We start from the raw sequence: 21,909 nt of genomic DNA, 5'->3' as shown, positions 1-21,909 counted from the left end.
TTACCAATAATAATGAAAAATAAATAATTTTACCAAAAAATAATGACAATAAATTAATATTTATTTATTTATTTTTTGTCAAAGGAAAGCAACTAAATTAGTATTTAGCAACAATATCTTTACACTAAAAATAACTATAGTAGTGATGATTATCTTTTATTTTTTTTGAAGAAAAAGAAAATTAGAATTCAAAGTGATATATTGATATTCTAATAACCCCTTAAAATTATAATGTGTTTTTTTCGGTTCTCAAATTTTAAAAGTGATATTGTTATTCTAATAACCCCTTAAAATTATAATGTGTTTTTTTTCCGTTCTCAAATTTTATCATTTGAGTCAAATTGATAAATGGATGTCCAATAAAATAATTAACAGAAATTGAAAAGGAAAAATGGCCATAATAAAAAAAAAAAAAATTGGACAGAAAGGATGTCCATTTCGGTTCTCACATGTGACAAAAAATAATATTGACAAATATATATTTTATTTAATTATTTTATTTATTAAAAAAATTTAAAATTGAATCTTATTTCTTTAACTTTATCAATTTAAAAATTAAAAAGTAAAAATTTTATTATTTAATAATATGGACTTTATAAATTTTATTATGTAAGACCTATAGAAAAAAAAAAAAAAAATACTAATTAGAACTTTTTATGTCAAATTTAACATTAAAATTTTTTATGCAATATTCCATACAAGCTCACAAGGAGCACAACTATCCTAAAAAGTGTGTTTAACGCCAAAAGTCACATTTTTTAATAAAATTTATTACAACTGTAATTGAAAATTACTGTCTGTTTTCATTTGAAATGCAGAGAAACTAATCAGCCTCTAGGGGTTATTCGGATCATTTATCAGAAAGACCATCGAAAACCCATCATACAATACAAAATTCCACTTCTCCACAACATATTCAGAGGATGATCGGAGAACTAAGTTGACGACGACATTGGACATATAAAGAGAGAAAACCCATTTCTTGTGACAGTCGCTTGAGAAGAAAAAACTGAAGCTTTGAGGGTTGTTGAAGCTCCTTCCAATTGCAGCTTGAAAGGGTTCCTTTTTCACGGATTTGTAGACAGAAGGTTTGGGTTTCGTTTAAATTTTACAGTTTGGTTTTGCATTTATTGTATCGGATTCATTTTGATGCAACTTTTATTCAAATATTCCACTTTTAGGCTCGAAACCTATTGTTGATGATAACCTTTAATAGCTATATGCATCTCAATATCAAAACGAGAAGGAAAATTCAGTTTATGAAAAGCGATGCAGAATTTTATTTTTTTCAGTCATGGAGTAATTTTTTGTTTCGTGCTCTCAGAGGAGGACTATAGAGATGCAGAAATTGGGTGATTTTAAGCTGCCCCATTTCTTCAATTACCCACCTTACTTCACGTAATCTCTTGCTGTCTTTGAACTTTATTTGGCTTTTTATTTCTTGCTATAATCTGTTTTCCAGCATAGGTGGGTGTGAGATTTTTCAGTATGATCTTTCTGTGTCTTTGTTCTTTAAAGTCTTATCAGTATGAATATTGATCGTTTGGAAAATGAACGGTTTCTATTTTCAGTTTGCAGCCAGTAAGAGACACCCGTGAGAAGCAAGTACAGCTTTGGAAAGAGCTTATTCTTGATTATTGCAGGACCCAAAAAATATTTGTCATTGGTTTGGAAGAAGAATTTCCTCTATTTTCAAATCCTGTTATTGAAAGTAGGTTTCATTTTCTAGTTCGGTTCTAGTTATAGAGTTGAATTTTGACTGAACAATAACATTTTCGATAAATTCTGGTGGTAATGTATAGATGCTTTGCAAATGAGCTTAACGATTGGTGTACAGGAAGATAGTGTAATTGGTTTAAGGGCATGTTCATAATTCATAGTTAGGGCCTGCCTTCCTGTTATCTGAATTACCACAAGAACGTATGAATGAATGCATGTACATTCTTAATTCTGTTTCGTGATTGTCTCTTCACTTGCTGATATTTTGAAATTTAATCTATGCACCTGCTACTTTAAGAAACAACCCGCTTTGTTAGATGTGAGAAGACAGTAGAATTAGGTATAAGGGTGAATATTTGAGAAGTTGGATGCTTTATCTGTAAATCATTTAGGTTTCTCTGAATTTTCTGTTTGCATGTTTTGTTCTATGAAGTTCGCTTTATTCTAAGGAGTACACAAAAAAAAAAAAAAAAAAAAAAAAAAAAAAAAAAAAAAAAACTGAAAGTTGGTTGCATATACTTTCCATGAGAAATGGAATAAAATTAGGTTGCATTTGGGCTCAGAGACTGATTATTCATCAGTATTTCAATATTTTATGAATGGAAAGTAAGTTTGGTCTTAAAGGTAATTTGTTTTTGTCTGCAGTGGGTTTTATTACATTTTGGTTTGTTAGTTAGGAATATCAAGAAACAACTGTTCATTAAATTAACAGAATTTGACTTTTTAGTAAACAGTCCTTCAATTACTAATATTACAGTGAAGATTGCTAATATACAAGCACCCGGATAGGATTGGACTATCATCTTGTAGTCACATGATATGATTGAGTTTCTTCTACTCCATGTTTTGCCTTATTGTTTTGGTTCCTTATGCTTGCTTGTGATAGTTCAGGAACTCTCAGTCATGAAGCAAGGGAAGCTTTCCTCTCAGCCTTAGTTTCAGAAGGTTTGTTCTGGTCCACTGGCTAGAGTTTTATATATTTTTTTTATCCTGTTTCTTAATAGATTGTTTATAAAATGCCATTCTTCTCCAACAGGACGTGCAGAATGGTTAGATAAAGGGCATAGGAAATGTCTTATTCTCTGGCACAGGATTCAAGAGTGGGCCGATATAATTCTAAACTTTGTAAGTTGAAAAAAGTGGTTTCTTATAACTGTTTGGATGCTAGAAACTAGTAACTACTTATTTTTGAATGAATATTATTTTTTGCATGATTAGGTGAAAGATAATGGCTTAGAGGACAGCGTTATGACAGTTGAGGAAATACGTTCAGGGACCGAATCAAGAGGAACAGGTAGATTTTAATTTCATTAATCACTTACATGAAGTATATATATTGCATTTGGTATTCCCTGCTGATGCATGATTGTGTTGCAATTACTGTTAGTTTCTGTATTAGGTGATGGTTGGGTTATAGGTCCATGCTTTTGGTTGGAACTTGGGGTGGGAGATGTTAGGAAACTGATTTTTAATGGGAAACGCAATATCTTTTTCTCATTCTAGATTGTTTTAAGAACTTATCATGGTGAAGTTCTAATCCTCTGCTTCAAGTACAGTGCTAGTGGGAATGGGGACTGTAAGTCGAACTGGAGCTTTATTTAGCTCAAAGAAATATATTCACTACGTATATCCAGAAGATGAAATTATTGGTGATTTCTAGGATTGTAGAACTAATGCTGCTAGGCCAAAAACTTCTTCCATTATACCTTTAAAATTAAGGTGCATAAATAAATTGATTTAAGAGGAAAACCTTTGTGGAAGATCTTGCTCTTAGATTTGATGCTGACTTTAGCTGGGGAAGGTAGACTTATATAAATATATGCTAATGTATATAATATTTCATGTGTATTGTTTTATGGTTCCCATGGAGCTACACTGCAACAATCTTCTTTATCTGCAGCATTGCTTCTATGATCTTAGGGGCACTGACTGCCATGGCCATATGAAATTCAAAAGGCCTCTAGTCATAGCCCAATCGAACTTATAGGTTGTTTTCATATTTGTCTTTTCATGTGGAACCATGGAAGGAATATTAATAGTTAGTATGTTTTTTAATGCCTCAATGTGATCGATTCATTTGCTAGTCCATCACTTCATTTGCCTTTGTGGACTAGCTTATTCACACATGAAGGTAGAGAAGATGTATGCATGAGCTCTTAATTCTGTTGAAACATTTCATGACTATGGATGCAAAATCATCTTCGTTATCATTATCATCCTCATATCTTATCATTATTATTGTTATTTTCATTTTAAAACCCCATTCTTACCTATATGCTCTTTATACGCAGAGCTTAGTGGTATTGACCGGACAATTCTTATGCGAGCTTTGAAGCTCCTAGAACAAAAAGGGAAGCTTGCAATTTTCAAGGGCACTTCAGCTGATGATGAGGGTGTTAAATTCTCCATCTAGACCTTCTAGGAGGAACTAATTTACATGATACATTTAATTGTCTCTATAAGCATGATTGTTCTATTTTGTCTGAAAGATTTTTGCTGATTTAATGCATAAAGAAGTATTCTGATACTGTTGGCTTGATTCAGTCTTCTTAAACTGCATAAATCTTTCTATATTTTAGAATCTTTAATTGTTGCCCTTATGTTAGATTTTTAGGTAGAGGTCTATGTCAACCTCTAGCACAAGCAAGACATCAAAGGCCTAAAGTGAATATCTAAGTTTAGTGTTAAAAATGCAATTAATCTAACATAAATCTCCTTGACTTTCCTAATTATGACCCTTTTTTATTTTTTATTTATTTTTATATATTTGTTCACATATCGTAATCAGTTGGGCAAATGTATTTTACAAAATCCAAGCATGTTCCTTGAAAAACTGCAAAAGGGATTACAATATGGCCCTACCAAACGCATCTCATAATCATGAAGAAAAGAAGATTGACTAATTAACATATGTCTTAATTAACGTGTCACTTTGAACGATTGATTAGCCAAGCTAATTTATTAATTGTTTACAGACCAGACTAACCTGAACAATTGCTTCGGGTTTAGAAATATATATATGTCCACAATAACAAGTCTCATTTATTATTATTTTTTTTATTTCATTTTTTAATCGTTTTAAAAAATTATTTCGTCGATCCATCAATTCTCCAAATTATTAATTTTATATACATACATTAGACTAGTGAAGAAAGCGATTTACCAAGCATCATCACACGTTGTGGAGGTTCTTCACTTCCACGTCCGAAACATATGTTATATTACATTTCTTTAAAATTTCTTAAAATATAAGCTATTATAGTCTATTAATTTTTATGTTAAATTGAAATTTTAAAAATGTAAATAAAATTATCAAAAGGGTCGTGTTAGATAAGTGATGGGTTTGCATATGATGGGGGAGGTTGCCCAAATTATGATGTGTGGCACATATCCTAAAGTGGTGAGGGACGTCAGAGAGTATGTATGCATCTGATGGATGAAGGAAGTATCAGTTGATTTGCCAAAATGAGGTTTGACATCCCCAGTAATTATAATAGAGCTATATATATATATATATATATATAGATATAGTTGTGTTATGATGAGCGATAGTTATGCATGTCAAGTTGAAAGGAATACAAATGAAGAAGAACAAGATTGATCAAGAACAAATGAGAAGGAAAGACTATGAAGTAGCTAGGAAGAGAAAACATATAAATATATATATATATATATATGGAATTATTATTGTGGGAGAAGTTATTAATGAAGTGGTATATGAAATATATTCAGTAACAGTAGAAAATTTTTGTTGCATAAAATTTCACAATATATTTTAAAATGTGTTTCGCACATCATTCAATGAACGACTTCCCTTATAATTATATATATATGTGTATATATATATATATATATACATACGTACATAGGAGAGTTATTTGATGTGTTTTGGATAACTTGGCTAATTTAAAATAAAATCAGAAACGACAAAGAGTTATTATTTGTTTGACAGTACTTTTTTAATTCCTAAATTTTATAAATTAACAAACTAATAATTTGGTGATATATATGACAAATTAAGTACTGGTTGTTGACTTTGATTATCCTAATTGTTGAGATGAGAATTCATTTACATGCCTCCCACACAAACCGTTTTTTATGTTACATATTTTATTTTAATTAACTCTCTTGTCATATATATATATATATATATATATGATCAATCAATGAGAACTCATTTACATGTTTCCCACCAAAACCATATTTTATATTTTATATTTTATTTTAATTTACTCTATGATATATTTTTTGGTAAAATAATTAAAGAAAATTTTTTCCTCTACGTGAGGCAGTCTATCTTATTTTGATGAAGCGTGAAAGTTTTATTTACCTCCGTATTATTTGGTGGATCCCATAAAATATAATAATTAATAATTAAATATGATTATAAAATATGTGGTTCATATAAATCAATTTTAATTGGTTATAAAATTTAAATTGAATTTAATAGTATACCATATTGATGTAAAAAAGAGTGCTTCCACATGAGTGTGGACGTTGTCCTTTAATTAATTAAAAAGTAGATCTTGTTTCCAAATATATTCAGTCGACAATGCCAGGTTAACAAAACAATAAAAAATAAAAATAAAAATAATATTGGATCAGCATTTACAAACCGTTTACATACAAACTACATTCAAAATCGATTTTTTTTTTTTCAAAAAATATCGATTTTGGATAAGATTTACATACAGACATATATATACATTAAATGCTGATGTATTAGATTCCGTCCAGAGAATCATTTCTGAGATCAAATTGTCTGCGGGTTCATTTTTTGTACCAATTAAATGTTGAAAATACTCATAATTTATAATTTTATCGATAACACATTCATTAATATTATTTTTTTAATTATAATTTGGGAGATAGAGAATATTTTTATTAAGGTTAAGGTCTAAATATTTTTATCATCAATGATTTTAGCATTGGACTAAATCTACTAATATCATTCAATAATATTATTGTAAATATTTGATTTTCAGCTAGATTAACCTTTCTTATTTGTATTTCTAACTCTCTTTTGCCTTAGCACACAAAAAAAAAAAAAAAAAAAAGAAAATCTTTTTTTTTTTTTTTTTTTTTTTTTTTGGCTTTGAACTCTTTGTCAATTCTCATGTAAATAAATTCAAGCCAGGAAGGAGAAAATACACAAATATAAATATATATATATATATATATATAGAAAGATAAATTAAAAACAATCAACAATTTGGTTAACATATATTTATTAACCTAAAGATTAACATACTACTTATAACTTTGCGTCAAAGAAGAAATATAAATAATAATAATAATAAAATGCCATACTTATCCCCGTCCTGAAGTTTACCATCTAGCTGAAATCCACTTATGGACTGCATGCCATGTGGCAATACGTGGGTCCCTCTCATTATTAACACTGAATGAACGGGTATCCCTGAACCTCAATCTTCGGCTAGAAACTATATAATAATAAACCACATCTCCTCTCCCTATAAACACTAAATTACAACACGCAAAAACTTATAAAAAAAAGTAAGATAAAATTACAATATTTTAACCAACCATAGAGATAAAATTACAATATTTTAATCAACAATAGATATCGCATTGACTTTTTTCCAAATGAATACATCATTGAACATTTCTTCTTTGACAATTTTTAACAGCAGTTGGACATGCAAGGAAGCAAAGCAAAAGGATAATTCATACACATTATTTAAAACTATTACAGCATGGATTTAATATTATTCTTAACAGGTTGATTAATTGTTTCATAAGTGTTAGTGGTCCCATCAATCATCTTCTTCATCTCTTCTTTGAATCTTTCCATATCCAACAATGGCAAACACATTGGCACTACAATCTTATCACCCACATTATTGTCACTCCTGTGGTGTTCATAATGTGTCACCATAGGATATGAACGGGGATTTCCACCAAATTCAGCTAAACCCCACCCGAAATCAACTTCTCCTAATCCAACTTTTGTTAAATCCGAAACAATAAAGTTCCCTTTGATCTTATAATTAGGAGGTTGTTTCGTTACAATGAAATCGGTAACCGATCTTATGTGCCCTTCGTCCATTTCCGACCTTGCTTTCTTCAACAACTCCACTGCATATCCCAATGGATTTTTGCATAAAACTCCAGCCTTTGAGATTGCATTCAGGAAGAAAACCGCATTGCCATAGTAACCTACAGGCAGATTTAAACCGAAGTTCTTGCCACGTCCATTGAACGCGCATGTAACTTGAACAACCTCTTCAGGATCCAAATTTAGTGCAAGTGTTCGACATTTCCATATGCAAGCTGTTATTAATTCGAAGCGCGAGCAACTAGCAAGGTGTGGTGGAAGATGTTTTCGAATGGCCTTTATCTGATCAGGACCGAAGACGAAAGAGAGATAAGATAGGTTTGTCATATCAATGTCTAGCTTAGCATCATTGATATCTCTTTGGTATTCATGGTGGATACGAGTTACTCGTGGAGGTTTTCGAGCATCTAAGAGCTCTCTATGCCACACAGGCACAACAGATGGGTATTGTGCACCTCTTGCCATCTCCCCTACTGCGTTCATGAACAGACCGACCCCAAATGCATCGACCATCGTGTGGTTATGAGTTGTTGCCACAATGAAACCTCCACATCTTAAACGAGTCACCTACATATATATATATATATATTTGTTTATATAATAAAGTTTTTATTAATCGTCGATATATAAGAAGCTTAATTTCTTTCTTTTTCATATGTATGTGTAGAGAGAGGGAGAGGATTTATAGAGAAAGATATTTCATACCACTTGCTGTATAGAAAAACAAATTTCATTCAATAACCTAGAAGTAGAATCAATCAATAACAAAAAGAGATATTATGATGGCAAGATCATTAAAACCTTTACTACCGACTTTTTATTCGCATCACAGAATTTCTATATATATATATATACATACTAGCAGGAAAGCAAAGCAAAAGAAGACACACCTGTATTAACCACAAAGGAGCATCAACAACTTTATTAGAGCCAGGAACACTATAAAGAACCTCATGAAGATATGGAAATGGTGGTTGAATAATTTTGTGGCCTAGTTGCTCAAGGTTGACATCGGCATCAGCCTCGATGAAATACACTCCTTTGGCATTACAATCCACCATAAGTTTGCCATTGGAGTCTTCCTTGAGCCGTCCAGCTAACGGATAGTAATACACAAGTGCTTTACCAATTGCTTCCCTGATCACCTTAACGGGGTCTTTCCCTTCCATTGAAGGACTATTCTTGTAAAACCAGACTGCAACAGTGTGAAGCCTCAAGGCTTTCTGGTTATCAACATCCGAGAGTTTCTTAACTTCATGAGGTGTTGGCTTTGAAGGAACAATTAGATCTGGCTCACGCCTTTTCACCTTGAAGGTGAGGTTGGAAATTGGTGTTACCGTTTCCATGGTATGGAAAATTGAGATGTATAGAAAGCAAAGCAAAGAGGAGAGGCTCAAAGAGAGAATGATATTTTCATTTTGTGGGAAATATGTGTTTTAGAGTTGATACTTATAGATCCAGGAATCTACCTCTCAATCCCAATTTCAATAGTAAAAAAATTATACATAAGTCGTATGTTTGAAGTATAATATTATAAATAGTACTGCTAGTGGGTCTTTTATTTATTTTTTTGTTCCCTAGATTAAGCAAAGGGATTATATATATGTATATATGTCTTACCAAACACATATCATAATTAAGGTCAGTATGTATACAGTTGAGGTTCAAGAGTGACACTTCCATTGAAGAGTATAAATTAGAGCAAGGTTTGAAAAGCGATAAGTGATTTTGATGAAAGTGTAGGATAGTTTGATACTTACACAAGAGGAGAAATTAAATTTTACACTTTTTTTTTTTTTTTTGGTCAAGGATAATTCTGATATACTTGCAAATAAACCATTTGACAAATAAGATTGACCGAATGCCCTCACATTCATATATTTGAGGCTGTGGGTTCATGTTACACTCTCTCACTTAGATTGAAAATGGGTTGTAAATTATAAATCCAGGCTATGCGTTTTCTGATTAAATAAAGAAAACCTCACATTCCCAAAGTCAACGAATCGTCATTTAAAAAAAAAAAAAAAAGTCAAGCTGTTTACAGATCAGACAGTCTGTTGCTTCGGAGGGTGATCCAACCTTTTTAAATAGGGAAAAAAAAAAAAATCTCGTCAAACCATCAATTTTCTGAATTACTCCTCTTATGTATATATATGAGAACGAATGAGAGGATGTGATGACAAAATGAACTTATAAGACGACCACACACTGCACCTTGTGGAGGTATATCTTCATTTCCATGTTACATCGGACAAAAATATTATATATAATCCATTTCTTAAATTTTCTTAAAATAGTACAAATTAATGTATTTTATTTATTTTTTAAAATAATGCATAGTACCGTATTCTTTACACAATATTTTACATATATTTTTCAATGCGTATATAAATTACTGAATGTTTATTTAAAATGAGTATATATCCATACACACATAATATATATATAAGCTAATATATATTGAATGAGAAATTTGAAATTTTAAAAATGCAAATAACTTATTAAACGGATATGGTATGTATTGATATACAAAGTGCAACATGTTAATCTATTTTTGATTAAATTCAACACGTTCACAAAATAAATAATCTGATTAACATATAAATATGCCCAAATAATTTTATTATAATTATAACTTCTCCAACTAAATTAATTTATATTTTAATTTTCTTTTCCTATCAAACAGGTGGTCATAATTCATAAATTTGAATAGGTTTGATTTACGGGTAAAACCACTCTAATTCAACCAAACTTAGTCAAATCTTTTTTATATATATTTTTTTAAATTTTGAATATATTGTAATGTTTGACAATATATATATATATATATATATGTATATATAGGTCGTCGGGATGAATCTCAACACGAAAAAGCAAATCTTGCAAATCAAAGTTGGGAATATTATTCTATTCGTGATTAATTAATATACAAATTATATATCAACATTGAAAGATCAATCAGGATTAAAAGGGAAACCGAATTGCCTATTGACTACGACCATATGGAAAACCACATCTCCTTTCTTTGAACACCAACCGACAACACAAAAAACTTACAAATTAAATAAGATACAAAAAAATACATACTCAATCAACAATTAATCTTCTTTGAGTGTTACATTTACCCAAAAAAAAAAAAAAAAAAAAAACTTCTTTGACTTTCCCATAGACTACAACATGACAATTTCTTGTTTAGTATTCATTTAATACAATAAACTTTGGCATCATTCAAGAAGGCAAATTATTACTTTTCTTCCTAGACCAAGCGAAAGGATTTTCAATATATCTGCCTTTACCAAACACATTATTAAAATTCCTAAAGCATGGATGTAATCTTACCAGGCCGAACCGTTTCATAAGCATTATAATTAGGCCCCTCAATCATGTTCTTCACCTCTTGTTTGAACCTTTCCATGGCCAGAAATGGTATACAGATTGGCAATATAAACCCATCCTTATTGTTACTACCATGGTGCATATAGTGTGTAATTATAGGATATGAACCGGGATGTCCAGCATACTCCGCGTAACCCCACCCGAAATCAACTTCTAACCCCACCCGAAATCAACTTCTCTAAATCCAACTTTTGTTACATCCGAAACAATAAAGTTCCCTTTAATCTTATAATTTGGCGGTTGTTTAGTTGCAATAAAATCGATAGCTGATCTTATATGCTCTTCACTCATTTCTGACCTTGCTTTCTTCAGCAACTCCAATGCATATCCCAATGGATTTTTGCATAGAACTCCAGCCTTTGAGAATGCATTTAGGAAAAAAACTACATTGCCATAGTAACCTGAAGGCAGATTTAAACCGAAGTTCTTTCCTCGTCCGTTTATTGCACATGTAACTTGAACAACCTCTTCTGGATCCAAATTTAGTGCAAGTGTTCGACATTTCCATATACAAGCTGTTATTAACTCGAATCGAGAGCAAGTAGCAAGGTGTGGTGGAAGATGTTTCCGAATAGCCTTTATCTGATCCGGACCAAATACGAAAGAGAGATGAACTAGGTTTGTCAAATCAATGTCTAACTTAGCATCATTGATATCTTGTTGGTATTCATGGTGGATGCGAGTTACTCGTGGGGGTTTTCGACCATCTAAGAGCTCTCTATGCCACACAGGCATTACCGATGGGTGTTGTGCACCTCTTGCCATCTCCCCAACCGCGTTCATGAATTGAGCAACCCCAAATGCATCAACCAGCATGTGGTTTTTACGTGTTGCCACAATGAAACCCCCACATCTCAGTCGAGTTACCTACATTGTTGTATAATTAAGTCTTGATATATCTAAGGAAAAAGCTAAGAGAGGCTAAATTAGAAATAAATCCCATTAATCCATATATCCATATCAAGTTTTCATATATATATATATATATATATATATATATGTGAATGCCTTATATAAGACAACATTTTGTGGGATAAAAATGTTGAATAACATATTATCTGGTGTGAAATATCTATTTTAGTATTATATGTATATATATCATCAAGCTCATAATAGGATTGACTTGATAATTTTAACATCAAATTTATTTTTATTAATTCATAAATCACATTAGGTGTTAGAATTTAAAATTGTAAAAATAGTTAAATATGAGTTTAATAGCATTTTAAAATTCTATTTTAAAAATGTAAATTCTGTTGTAACTCATTCATTAATAAATTTGATTTTATATCTTATGTAATTCAAAAACTAAAACAAATAATGACATTAATTTTAATATTAAGAATCTGACCCTCGGATATCATTTCTTGTACCAATAATTTTGATAAAGATTTTTAACAAAACATTTAAACTTTTAAACTAATATAATTTAATAATGAACGCATATGCTCATTTAGTATGATATATATAATTTATTTCCATTTTATAAACAATATTTATTATATTTACCAAAAAACAATATTTATTATGATAAAAATAATACAAAATCTCAAATATTCTCTCTTATCATATTGACTTTACTTTTACCACGGTGGTCGAATATATTCATATAGTGGAAGGAATGCAAAAGTAAAAAGATAGATACTGACCTGTACTAACCACAAAGGACCATCAAGTGTTCTATCAGAACCAGGAATATGATAGAGAACCTCTTGAAGAAATGGAAAAGGAGGTTGAATTGTGTGGCCAAGTTGTTCAAGCTTGACATCTGCATCAGCCTCAACGAAACTCACTCCTTGAGCATTACAATCCACCATAAGCTTGCCATTGGAGTCTTCCTTGAGCCGTCCGGCTAGCGGATAGTAATAAACAAGTGCTCTACCAAGTGCTTCCTTTATCACCTTAACAGGGTCTTTTCCTTCCATTGAAGGACTATCGCTTTTCTTATAAAACCAGATTGCATAAGTTTGCAATCTCAAGCCTTTCTGGTTATCAACATCTGAGAGTTTCTTAACTTCATGAGGTGTTGGCTTTGCAGGAACAATCAGTTCTGGGTCACACCTTTTCACCTTAAAGGTGAGGTTTGAAATTGGTGAAACCATTTCCATGGAGTGTGAAAAAATTTGAGATGTATAGAAAGCAAAGCAAAAGAGTAGGCCGAAAAAGAGAATGCCTCTCCCTTTTTTTTGGTTAATTAATGGGACATATGTGTGTTTGAGAGTTGATACTTATAGAAAATATCTCATAAGTGCTGCTCAGATAATGGGCCTTTTATTATTTATTTTTCCCCGAAACTGTTAAGTATTTTTCATAAAGCCGTACCAATAAAGCCGTACCAAACACATATCATAATTAATCTATTAAGTTTTATATTTTTTTAATATTTTAAAGTTAATAATTTTTTGAATATTTTAATATTTTAAAAATTTATTTTCATTGCATGTAATTAATTTTAACAAACATTTATAAAATATTAAAATTGAAGTTGAATACCCTTAACTTATAAATACATTTTTTAAAAATCTAAATATTCCCCTATGTTTTTAAACTCTTTTAGAGATTTATATGATGTAATTTAGAACTTGAAGGATCATTGGTATAAACACGAACATCGAAACGTCCAAAGTAAAAGTCTCAACTGGACTCGGATGAAGTCCGAAAGGTGAAAGAGCAAGTGCCTTCATTCCATAAGCCCATACAGTAGAAAAATATCATGAAAACTGTAGTAATGTTTAACTGCTACGTAGGAAAGGATCCTATCCAGACAAGATGTATTTTCCAGTTATTTTGTATTTATTTATTCTTTTTTTTATTTTTTTTTTTATGAACTGGCATATATTTACTCCTTGTAATAACCCCAGGATATTTATTAGTATGAAAGCACCGATGATTGGAAAGGCGCTGTCATTCGATTTTCCATCAAACCTTTTTTTTTTTTCTTGTACATGTCGTTTATGACTTTGCATGAGCAAAGATTTAGGCCAATCTTGATCACGAATATTGTACCGCGCTCCACTTATATATATATATATATATATATATATATATTTCCATCGGCACTACGTGGGACCCGTCGATCTTGCATCAATCTTCGTGTACATGTCCTGTAATTTGTATAAACTAGTTGTCTTTCAAGTTGCAAGTTTGCATGAGCAAGATTGAGCCCAATCTTGATGTGTGACCAATATTGGACTGCGTTCCACTTATATATTGCCATCGGCACTACGTGGGACCCACCCTCAAAGGCGCCATTTTTTTTTTTTTCAATTCTTTAATTCACATATGGGTGTGATTGCATATACTTTATATACTTAGAAAAAAAAAAAAAAACCTTAATTTTATTAATTTATTTTTTTTAATGCAAAAATAATGCATCCAAACACCAAAATATTCATATATTTGTCTTAGTGGTAAAATTATTGATATATATTTTTAAATTTTTGGTTTAACTATATTTGGATAAAATCTTTGATCCTTTAAGTTTAGAGTGAAATCTCAGCTTTTCAATTATAATGGACTATAATATTGACAATGTAACACCATACCTATATAGTCTTTAATTTAACCACCGAATAATACTCGTCTTCATAGATAATTTTTATTTTTTATTTTTTTAAGCACCACAAAGGAAACGAGGACAGAGTTGGGAAATATATTATTTTGTTCGTCGTCAACTATTTTTGTTTTTTTTTTATTATGACAACGGTCAACTAATATTAATTAGACCATTTGGGTAATATATATTAGGGGGGGAATTTGGCCCAATACCCCTGTAGGACCGAGCTTCATGAATTTTACCCTCTCAATTCATTTCTTTTTTGATCTACCCCTCCAATCTTTTAAAATTCCAAAATACCCTTATGTGTTATTTTTTTTATATGTTTTTTTCTTTCCTTTCTTCGACTTTTCCCCTCCATCTCTTTATCCATAACCAGACCTTAGGAGCCATCTGTTTCCTTTCATGAATCGGCCGGATTGTAAGCGTGGAGACTGCGCGTTTTGAAGGAGATGGTGAAGAGGCGACTCAGAGAGAAAACTGCAGGATTTTAGAGAGCCCTAGGAGCAGAAGCAGAAGCAACAGGTAGGCAACAGCTCTAATTTTGATTTTCTGTTAGTGGTGTTGGGAATATTTTTTTTTTGGGAGAAATTGTGAAAGAGAAATTGTGAAAGTTGTGTTCTGGTTTTTTTTTTTTTTTAAATAACGGTCGTGGGAGGCATTTCTTGCTGAGAGATATGTATGATGATATGATGCTGGATGGAGTACAGCCAAGTAGGGATACATTCCATTCTGTCATCAGTTAGTGGAAAGGTGCTTTCATGTTTGTTATCATGGACTTTCATTCTTTCTGGAATTTTCCGTTTGGTTGATTTTGTTTTGTTGCAGGTGGATAAGCAAAATGCTCATTTCTTTGGTGTTACGATCAACGAGCAACAAGCCGAGTGTGGTATTGTAGTAAGAGTTACTTCAAATGCACAAAGCAAATTTAAGGTATGTATATTTCATATTTTTGCATTTAAATTGTTTATATACCATGTTTGATGACTATGAACTCTCTCTCTCTCTCTCTCTGCATCTGCATTTTCTTTTGTGTTGCTGGTGTGATATTAAATTTATAATCTAATTGCTTTATTTTCCAGTTACTTTATTTCGAGCAAGATGTGAATGGCGGTTATGGTTTGGCCCTACAGGTACCATATCTTCTTTCCTATTGTGTCTCCAATCCATTTTCCATTTTATAGTGCATATGGTTTTTGCATTCTGAAAGCTGTCATGGTTGTTTAAAAAATTTGAAGCATAGATGGAGTCAACAGTGCCAATGATCATATACAATTGGTAGAAATGTTTTGTAATAATCTTGTCATGTTAAACTGTCTGCTGTTATATCCTTCAAATTCTAAGTACTATGCGTCTCTAATTTATTTTCAAAGCATAAAATTGTGGCTGTGAAATTGTGATTTTGAATATCACACATGGGTAGAACTTAAAATTAGTAACCTACCTGTGAATGTGACAATGATGCTCAACTTCTCTTTTCAAGTGAATGTCATTGCATTGTTTCAAGTGGTCAAGTGGTATTGGTGTGGCATTTCAATGTATTTCTGTTCAGTCCTCTGACCTCATTCCCAAGGGCTTTCTTACTTGCAATTTGACTACAATCCTTTAAACAATTGACTTATATAATTGTACTATGATTTTATGTAGCATGCTTCTTTTTATTTTACTTTGGTTCAGCAAATCTTTACCTTTAGTTAATAATTTTGTCATATGGAAATGCTTTTTTCCCCCCACCCCTCATCAAGCCATCTAAATTTCAATATATATCATTGACATACAAAAATCATGACAGTCAATTGCCTATTTAATTAAAATTCATTTAGCAGAATCTCTTCCTATGCACATGCATTTGACATTAGTGTGGTCTCTTTACAGATGGATAATTGATCCTCCTCTGGATGTCAATGTACCATCAAAACGCACACCATGGCCTGATGCCCCTCCTGAACTCCCTACCAATGAAAATGTAGTGTTGGGCATCCAAGAGCATGCTGTAAAGCATCCTACAAAGACCCGCACATCTAGATCAAAGAGACGAAGCAAGAGAAAGCATGACACAAGAACGGTGGACACATAGGTTGCTTCAAAGCATTCTGAACAAATTTGAAAATCTTAGCACGAAGACGGCTAGAGATGCATGCTGCTGTGTGAATTTTAGGCATCATTCTTCAGCATCATAAAAAAATTTGAATTGCAAAGGCTTATTAGCACAGAGGCAGATGGCCTAACCTGGTATATGTGAAAAGAATCCTTCACGCTGGGCCAGTTGATAACAGGCATTGGAGTTTGAATTTTCACTTAATTTTTCACAAATTTTTTCTTTCTTTTATATATTTTTGTTTGGGATATCAGGATTTTGGTTCAGCATGCGGTATGCCAGCAAAGTCTTGCCGTGTCTGCTACCTTGTAGGACTTTGTATCCAATATGTTTTGAATCTTATACATAATCTTGGAACATAGGAATTATATAGTTGTGTTCAGCTGGATTTTCGTAGAAAAAAAGATACCAAAATGTAATAAACAAAAAAGAAAAAAAAAAAAAGGAAACTTCCATATTTGTGAAAGGATCCAATTTCTTCCATATTCAGATTTTGTTTTTAGTTTTTGTACTTGATTCTCGTGTCAATATGATGTGTAAGGAAGGATGATAATTTAAATGGATGGTATCAATCACTTTTACATGAATGGCTCCATGGTAGTATGTCCAAATGATACTTGTTAGGAGGGAATTAATTGTCTGGCTTTTGTAAACTATTTAAATACATGGATACCTATGAAAGTGTCAAGTAAAAATAACAGTTTTCTCATTGACTGTCTCGAATACAGGTGATAATATTAAAACAACTTTTTTGACCATCCCTCATTTCTATCTACCCCATTAACTTCTGTCCTGCTACCACATTAAATGTATACTGTGTCTTCCTCTCTCTTTCTCTTTTGTTGGTTGTGTACCTTTCAGCCTTCTTTCTTTGCATTGACGAACATTGCAGAAAATCCCAAAATCTCTTCAGTTCAGTCAACTCTCCCTGCATCATCTGAAAATATTCATTGTGGAGCCCATACACTTCAAAAGTATGTAATTAAATTGTACGTTTCTGCAGATCGGAGTTAACGATTACCTGGTATGTGGATATATAAACATATATATATACATAATTTGGCTTTATGCTACTTCTTTACATAATTTTTTTTATCATTTATAATAAATTTTTTCCATCTTAATGTTTTGAAATCATGAACTCCCAATAGTAAACATAAATGGGTTAATAAGTAAGCCAAAAAATAAATACAATATACTTCATATTAATTTTGTTAATTGATTTTACGAAAAAAATTTCCTAAAATATATTTTACGTATAGGTGATAGATAAAGTCAAATATATTAGCCTAAGAATAAGAATTTAATTAGTCAATATTGTATTAAAAAAATAACATTTACTATAATTCATATGGAAATGGTCTCAGTGATCATTATTTTCCTACCAATTTACATGTAAGGTCATTGTTGACAGCTCCACTTAATAATGAATAAAGAAAAGGAGCAAAGGTTTTTCGCCTGGACCATCTCCAAAAGACCACAAAACTTTCTTTTTTTTTTTTTTTTTTTTCCCTAAAGCAACTGGGTTTCAAATTTCAAACCCATAATTTATTTATTTATTTATTTATTCCCAATTCGGTTCTGGTGAAAATTTGTTGTCCAGTTAACCAGATAAGTGAAAATTCGCCGAATGAGCATGGATATGTACCTTCTGCATTGGAAAGGATCGAATAATAGGACTCCTTAAGTCAAAACTTTGTACCACAAAAAAAAAAAAAATAAATAAAAAATAAAATAAAAATTGGCAAAAGGTACGAACTGTACACTTACCGACGAAACTGTCGGTAATTTTTCCAGAGGGCATTTGTAGTTTCCTGACAGTTTCGTCGGTAATTACCCGAGGGTGAACAGTGTAAATATTTTTTGCAAACTTTCATACACTTTTATGAAATTTTTTGATTTTCTCTCCTTAGTACAATTATAGAATCCATGTTTTGCATGTTTTTTCATTCAACACACCTTAGAGGGCTTGTGGGGTAAAAAAAAATGGCAAAATATGCGTACTGTACACCCTCGGGAAATTAGCGACGAAACTGTCGGTAAGTTATCCAGAGGGCATTTGAAGTTTCCCGACATTTTCGTCGGTAATTTCCCGATGGTGAACAATATACATATTTTTTGCAAACTTTGATACACTTTTATGAAATTTTTTCATTTTCCCTCCTTAGTACAATTATAGAATCCATGTTTTGCATGTTTTTTCATTCAACACACCTTAGGGGGCCTGTGGGGTAAAACATATTGGCAAAATATGCCGTACTGTACACCCTCGGGAAATTACCGACGAAACTGTCGGTAATTTTTCCAGAGGGCATTTGTAGTTTCCCGACCGTTTCGTCGGTGGTTTCCCGAGGGTGAACAGTATACGTATTTTTTGCAAACTTTGATACACTTTTATGAAATTTTTTGATTTTCTCTCCTTAGTACAATTATAGAATCCATGTTTTGCATGTTTTTTCATTCAACACACCTTAAGGGGCTTGTGGGGTAAAAAAAATTGGCAAAAGATACGTACTGTACACCCTCGGGAAATTACCGACTAAACTGTCGGTACTTTTTCCAGAGGGCATTTGTAGTTTTCCGACAGTTTCGTCGGTGATTTCCCGAGGGTGAACGGTGTACATATTTTTTGCAAACTTTCATACACTTTTATGAAATTTTTTGATTTTCTCTCCTTAGTACAATTATAGAATCCATGTTTTGCATGTTTTTTCATTCAACACACCTTAGGGGCCTTGTGGGGTAAAAAAAATGGCAAAAGATGCGTACTGTACACCCTCGGGAAATTAGCGACGAAACTGTCGGTAAGTTTTCCAGAGGGCATTTGTAGTTTCCCGACATTTTCGTCGGTAATTTCCCGATGGTGAACAATATACATATTTTTTGCAAACTTGGATACACTTTTATGAAATTTTTTCATTTTCCCTCCTTAGTACAATTATAGAATCCATGTTTTGCATGTTTTTTCATTCAACACACCTTAGGGGGCTTGTGGGGTAAAAAATATTGGCAAAATATGCCGTACTATACACCCTCGGGAAATTACCGACGAAACTGTCGGTAATTTTTCCAGAGGGCATTTGTAGTTTCCCGACAGTTTCGTCGGTAATTTCCCGAGGGTGAACAAAGTACTTATTTTTTACAAACTTTGATACACTTTTATGAAATTTTTTGCTTTTCTCTCCTTAGTACAATTATAGAATCCATGTTTTGCATATTTTTTCATTCAACACACCTTAAGGGGCTTGTGGGGTAAAAAAAATTGGCAAAAGATACGTACTGTACACCATCGGGAAATTACCGACTAAACTGTCGGTAATTTTTCCAGAGGGCATTTGTAGTTTCCCGACAGTTTCGTCGGTGATTTACCGAGGGGGAACAGTGTACAAATTTGTGTACAAATTTTTTGCAAACTTGGATACACTTTTATGAAATTTTTTGATTTTATCTCCTTAGTACAATTATAGAATCCATTTTTTGCATGTTTTTTCATTCAACACACCTTAGGGGGCTTGTGGGGTAAAAATAATTGGCAAAATATGTCGTACTGTACACCTTCGGGAAATTACCGACGAAACTGTTGGTAATTTCCACAAAAAGGATTATTCACCGAAACCGTGTATTATTATTATTATTATTATTTTTTGTTGTTGTTCTAGATGGGAGAATAAAGTTGCAGAGAGAAATTATTAGACAGAGAGTGTGATTTATGAGTTGACAAGTACTTCTGGCTTAAAGTGTAGCAAATTCACAATGAATTTGGGAGGAGTGAAGCGGGACAATTTACAAATTGACAAGGAACACCTCAGGGTTATAGGAAAGATAAGATCATTGGTTTCCAGTCAAGATTTTGGATGACTCAATTGGACTTGGATTTTGGAACACAAAATTTCATTTAAATTTAATGAGTGTAATTTTCATTATTGGGGCTTGCAAACCATGACTTTTTTTCCTTTTTTTTTTTTTTGGATTTCATATTTTTGTTTCAGGAAAGACTATTAACATATTTGTTTCCTTTCTTTTACAATTTTCATATCAGTCAATTTCATATACCTACATGAAAACGATATATTTATGTTAAATATTACAAATACTAAATTTAAAAAAGCCAGTCATCTTCAAGTAATTAGATCTCAGATTGTATAAGATTACGAAGCTAGGTAATAGGGTTCCTTTTTTAGTAGCACTTTAGTACCAAGAAACATGTTCTCATTGTAGGGTCCTCAAAACTCGTTTGTCTTCTCTATCCAGCAGCTAGTACCTTCTATCAGATTTCACAGGGTGTGTTATAAATATAAAAATGTGTACATATATGGCAAAATTTTTCCCTTAATCAGCATTTGTACTCATTTACATAAAATGCATTCCTATTTTATCTTTACTCATTTACTGAAAATGCATTTGTATTTGTATTTAAAATGCTATTCCAGTAGGCGTTAATAACATAATTGTTTGGCTTATTTTATGTACTCATTTACTAAAAATGTATTTGTATTTTTTCATTACTTTTGCTTCAGGATTATAGTTAAACCTTCCAGCAAAGATTCTACGATTGCAGAAGTAGATACTTAGTATGTTTTGAATTGGTAAACTCTTTGTGCTCAATGTCACAAATTTCAGTTTTACTGTTCTACGATGGAACATGGAGTGTATGTTCTGAAGGTACCTGGAGATACCAACGTCAAAGAACGAAGATTATACGTATCAAAAGGAATTGTACGTTGGCCGAACTTGAAGATGTTGTCTACAATGCTCTCAACTTAGATTCTACACAACATCAATTAATCTTCAAGTTCATATACCATGTGTGTTTGTCATGTGAGCCGTACGTTGTGGAAAATGATGAAGACCTACAAAGTTTTATAGAAGAGTATAGTTCACACAGACCTCAAGACAGATCTCCACTTATTGTTGATGTGTTATCCAGGGTTCCAAAGAGTATTGATAGTGCTGGATGTGTGGTGAATAGGATACCTACAAGTTCTGGATTTACGACTATTGCCCCACTATCTGCAGTTCTCTAGGCTACTTATACCTCTGATGCCGACATGCAGTCCCCAG

General features: G+C 32.0%; 4 protein-coding genes across 5 annotated transcripts; 2 read left to right on the top strand and 2 right to left on the bottom strand.

Moving 5' to 3' along the window:
* Positions 1-820: 820 nt before the first annotated feature.
* On the top strand, positions 821-4,244 carry LOC107430959 (vacuolar protein sorting-associated protein 25). Its single transcript, XM_016041831.4, has 7 exons — positions 821-1,088; positions 1,325-1,398; positions 1,572-1,711; positions 2,611-2,664; positions 2,756-2,844; positions 2,938-3,013; positions 4,011-4,244. Exons 2-7 carry the CDS (start codon positions 1,340-1,342, stop codon positions 4,130-4,132), a joined length of 540 nt encoding a protein of 179 aa, XP_015897317.2. The 5' UTR covers positions 821-1,088; positions 1,325-1,339; the 3' UTR covers positions 4,133-4,244.
* A 2,993-nt stretch (positions 4,245-7,237) lies between these two features.
* On the bottom strand, positions 7,238-9,260 carry LOC107405753 (methanol O-anthraniloyltransferase-like). Its single transcript, XM_016012841.4, has 2 exons — positions 8,689-9,260; positions 7,238-8,365 (listed from the first exon to the last, which is right to left on the bottom strand). The coding sequence occupies exons 1-2, from the start codon at positions 9,142-9,144 to the stop codon at positions 7,430-7,432; spliced, it is 1,392 nt and encodes a 463-aa protein (XP_015868327.3). The 5' UTR covers positions 9,145-9,260; the 3' UTR covers positions 7,238-7,429.
* Positions 9,261-10,692: 1,432 nt separating this feature from the next.
* LOC107430956 (methanol O-anthraniloyltransferase-like) lies at positions 10,693-13,425 on the bottom strand. Its single transcript, XM_016041828.4, has 2 exons — positions 12,844-13,425; positions 10,693-12,061 (listed from the first exon to the last, which is right to left on the bottom strand). The coding sequence occupies exons 1-2, from the start codon at positions 13,300-13,302 to the stop codon at positions 11,348-11,350; spliced, it is 1,173 nt and encodes a 390-aa protein (XP_015897314.3). The 5' UTR covers positions 13,303-13,425; the 3' UTR covers positions 10,693-11,347.
* A 1,649-nt stretch (positions 13,426-15,074) lies between these two features.
* Positions 15,075-17,131, top strand: LOC125421169 (chaperone protein dnaJ 15-like). 2 transcript variants are annotated; one of them, XR_009639436.1, is made up of 5 exons: positions 15,075-15,275; positions 15,409-15,503; positions 15,579-15,683; positions 15,833-15,883; positions 16,626-17,131. XR_009639436.1 is itself a non-coding variant. In XM_060818511.1 (4 exons), the coding sequence occupies exons 2-4, from the start codon at positions 15,450-15,452 to the stop codon at positions 16,635-16,637; spliced, it is 297 nt and encodes a 98-aa protein (XP_060674494.1). In that variant the 5' UTR covers positions 15,078-15,275; positions 15,409-15,449; the 3' UTR covers positions 16,638-17,131. The 2 variants fall into 2 exon arrangements, 1 of the variants encoding a protein (XP_060674494.1); XM_060818511.1 differs by having other exon boundaries at positions 15,078-15,275; positions 15,409-15,683.
* The last annotated feature ends 4,778 nt before the right edge of the window (positions 17,132-21,909 follow it).

Source organism: Ziziphus jujuba, chromosome 6 (genome assembly GCF_031755915.1).
Source record: "Ziziphus jujuba cultivar Dongzao chromosome 6, ASM3175591v1".
NCBI lineage: Eukaryota > Viridiplantae > Streptophyta > Magnoliopsida > Rosales > Rhamnaceae > Ziziphus > Ziziphus jujuba.
Note: the sequence above shows the minus strand (reverse complement) of the source record. Positions and strands in the feature narration are given on the sequence as shown.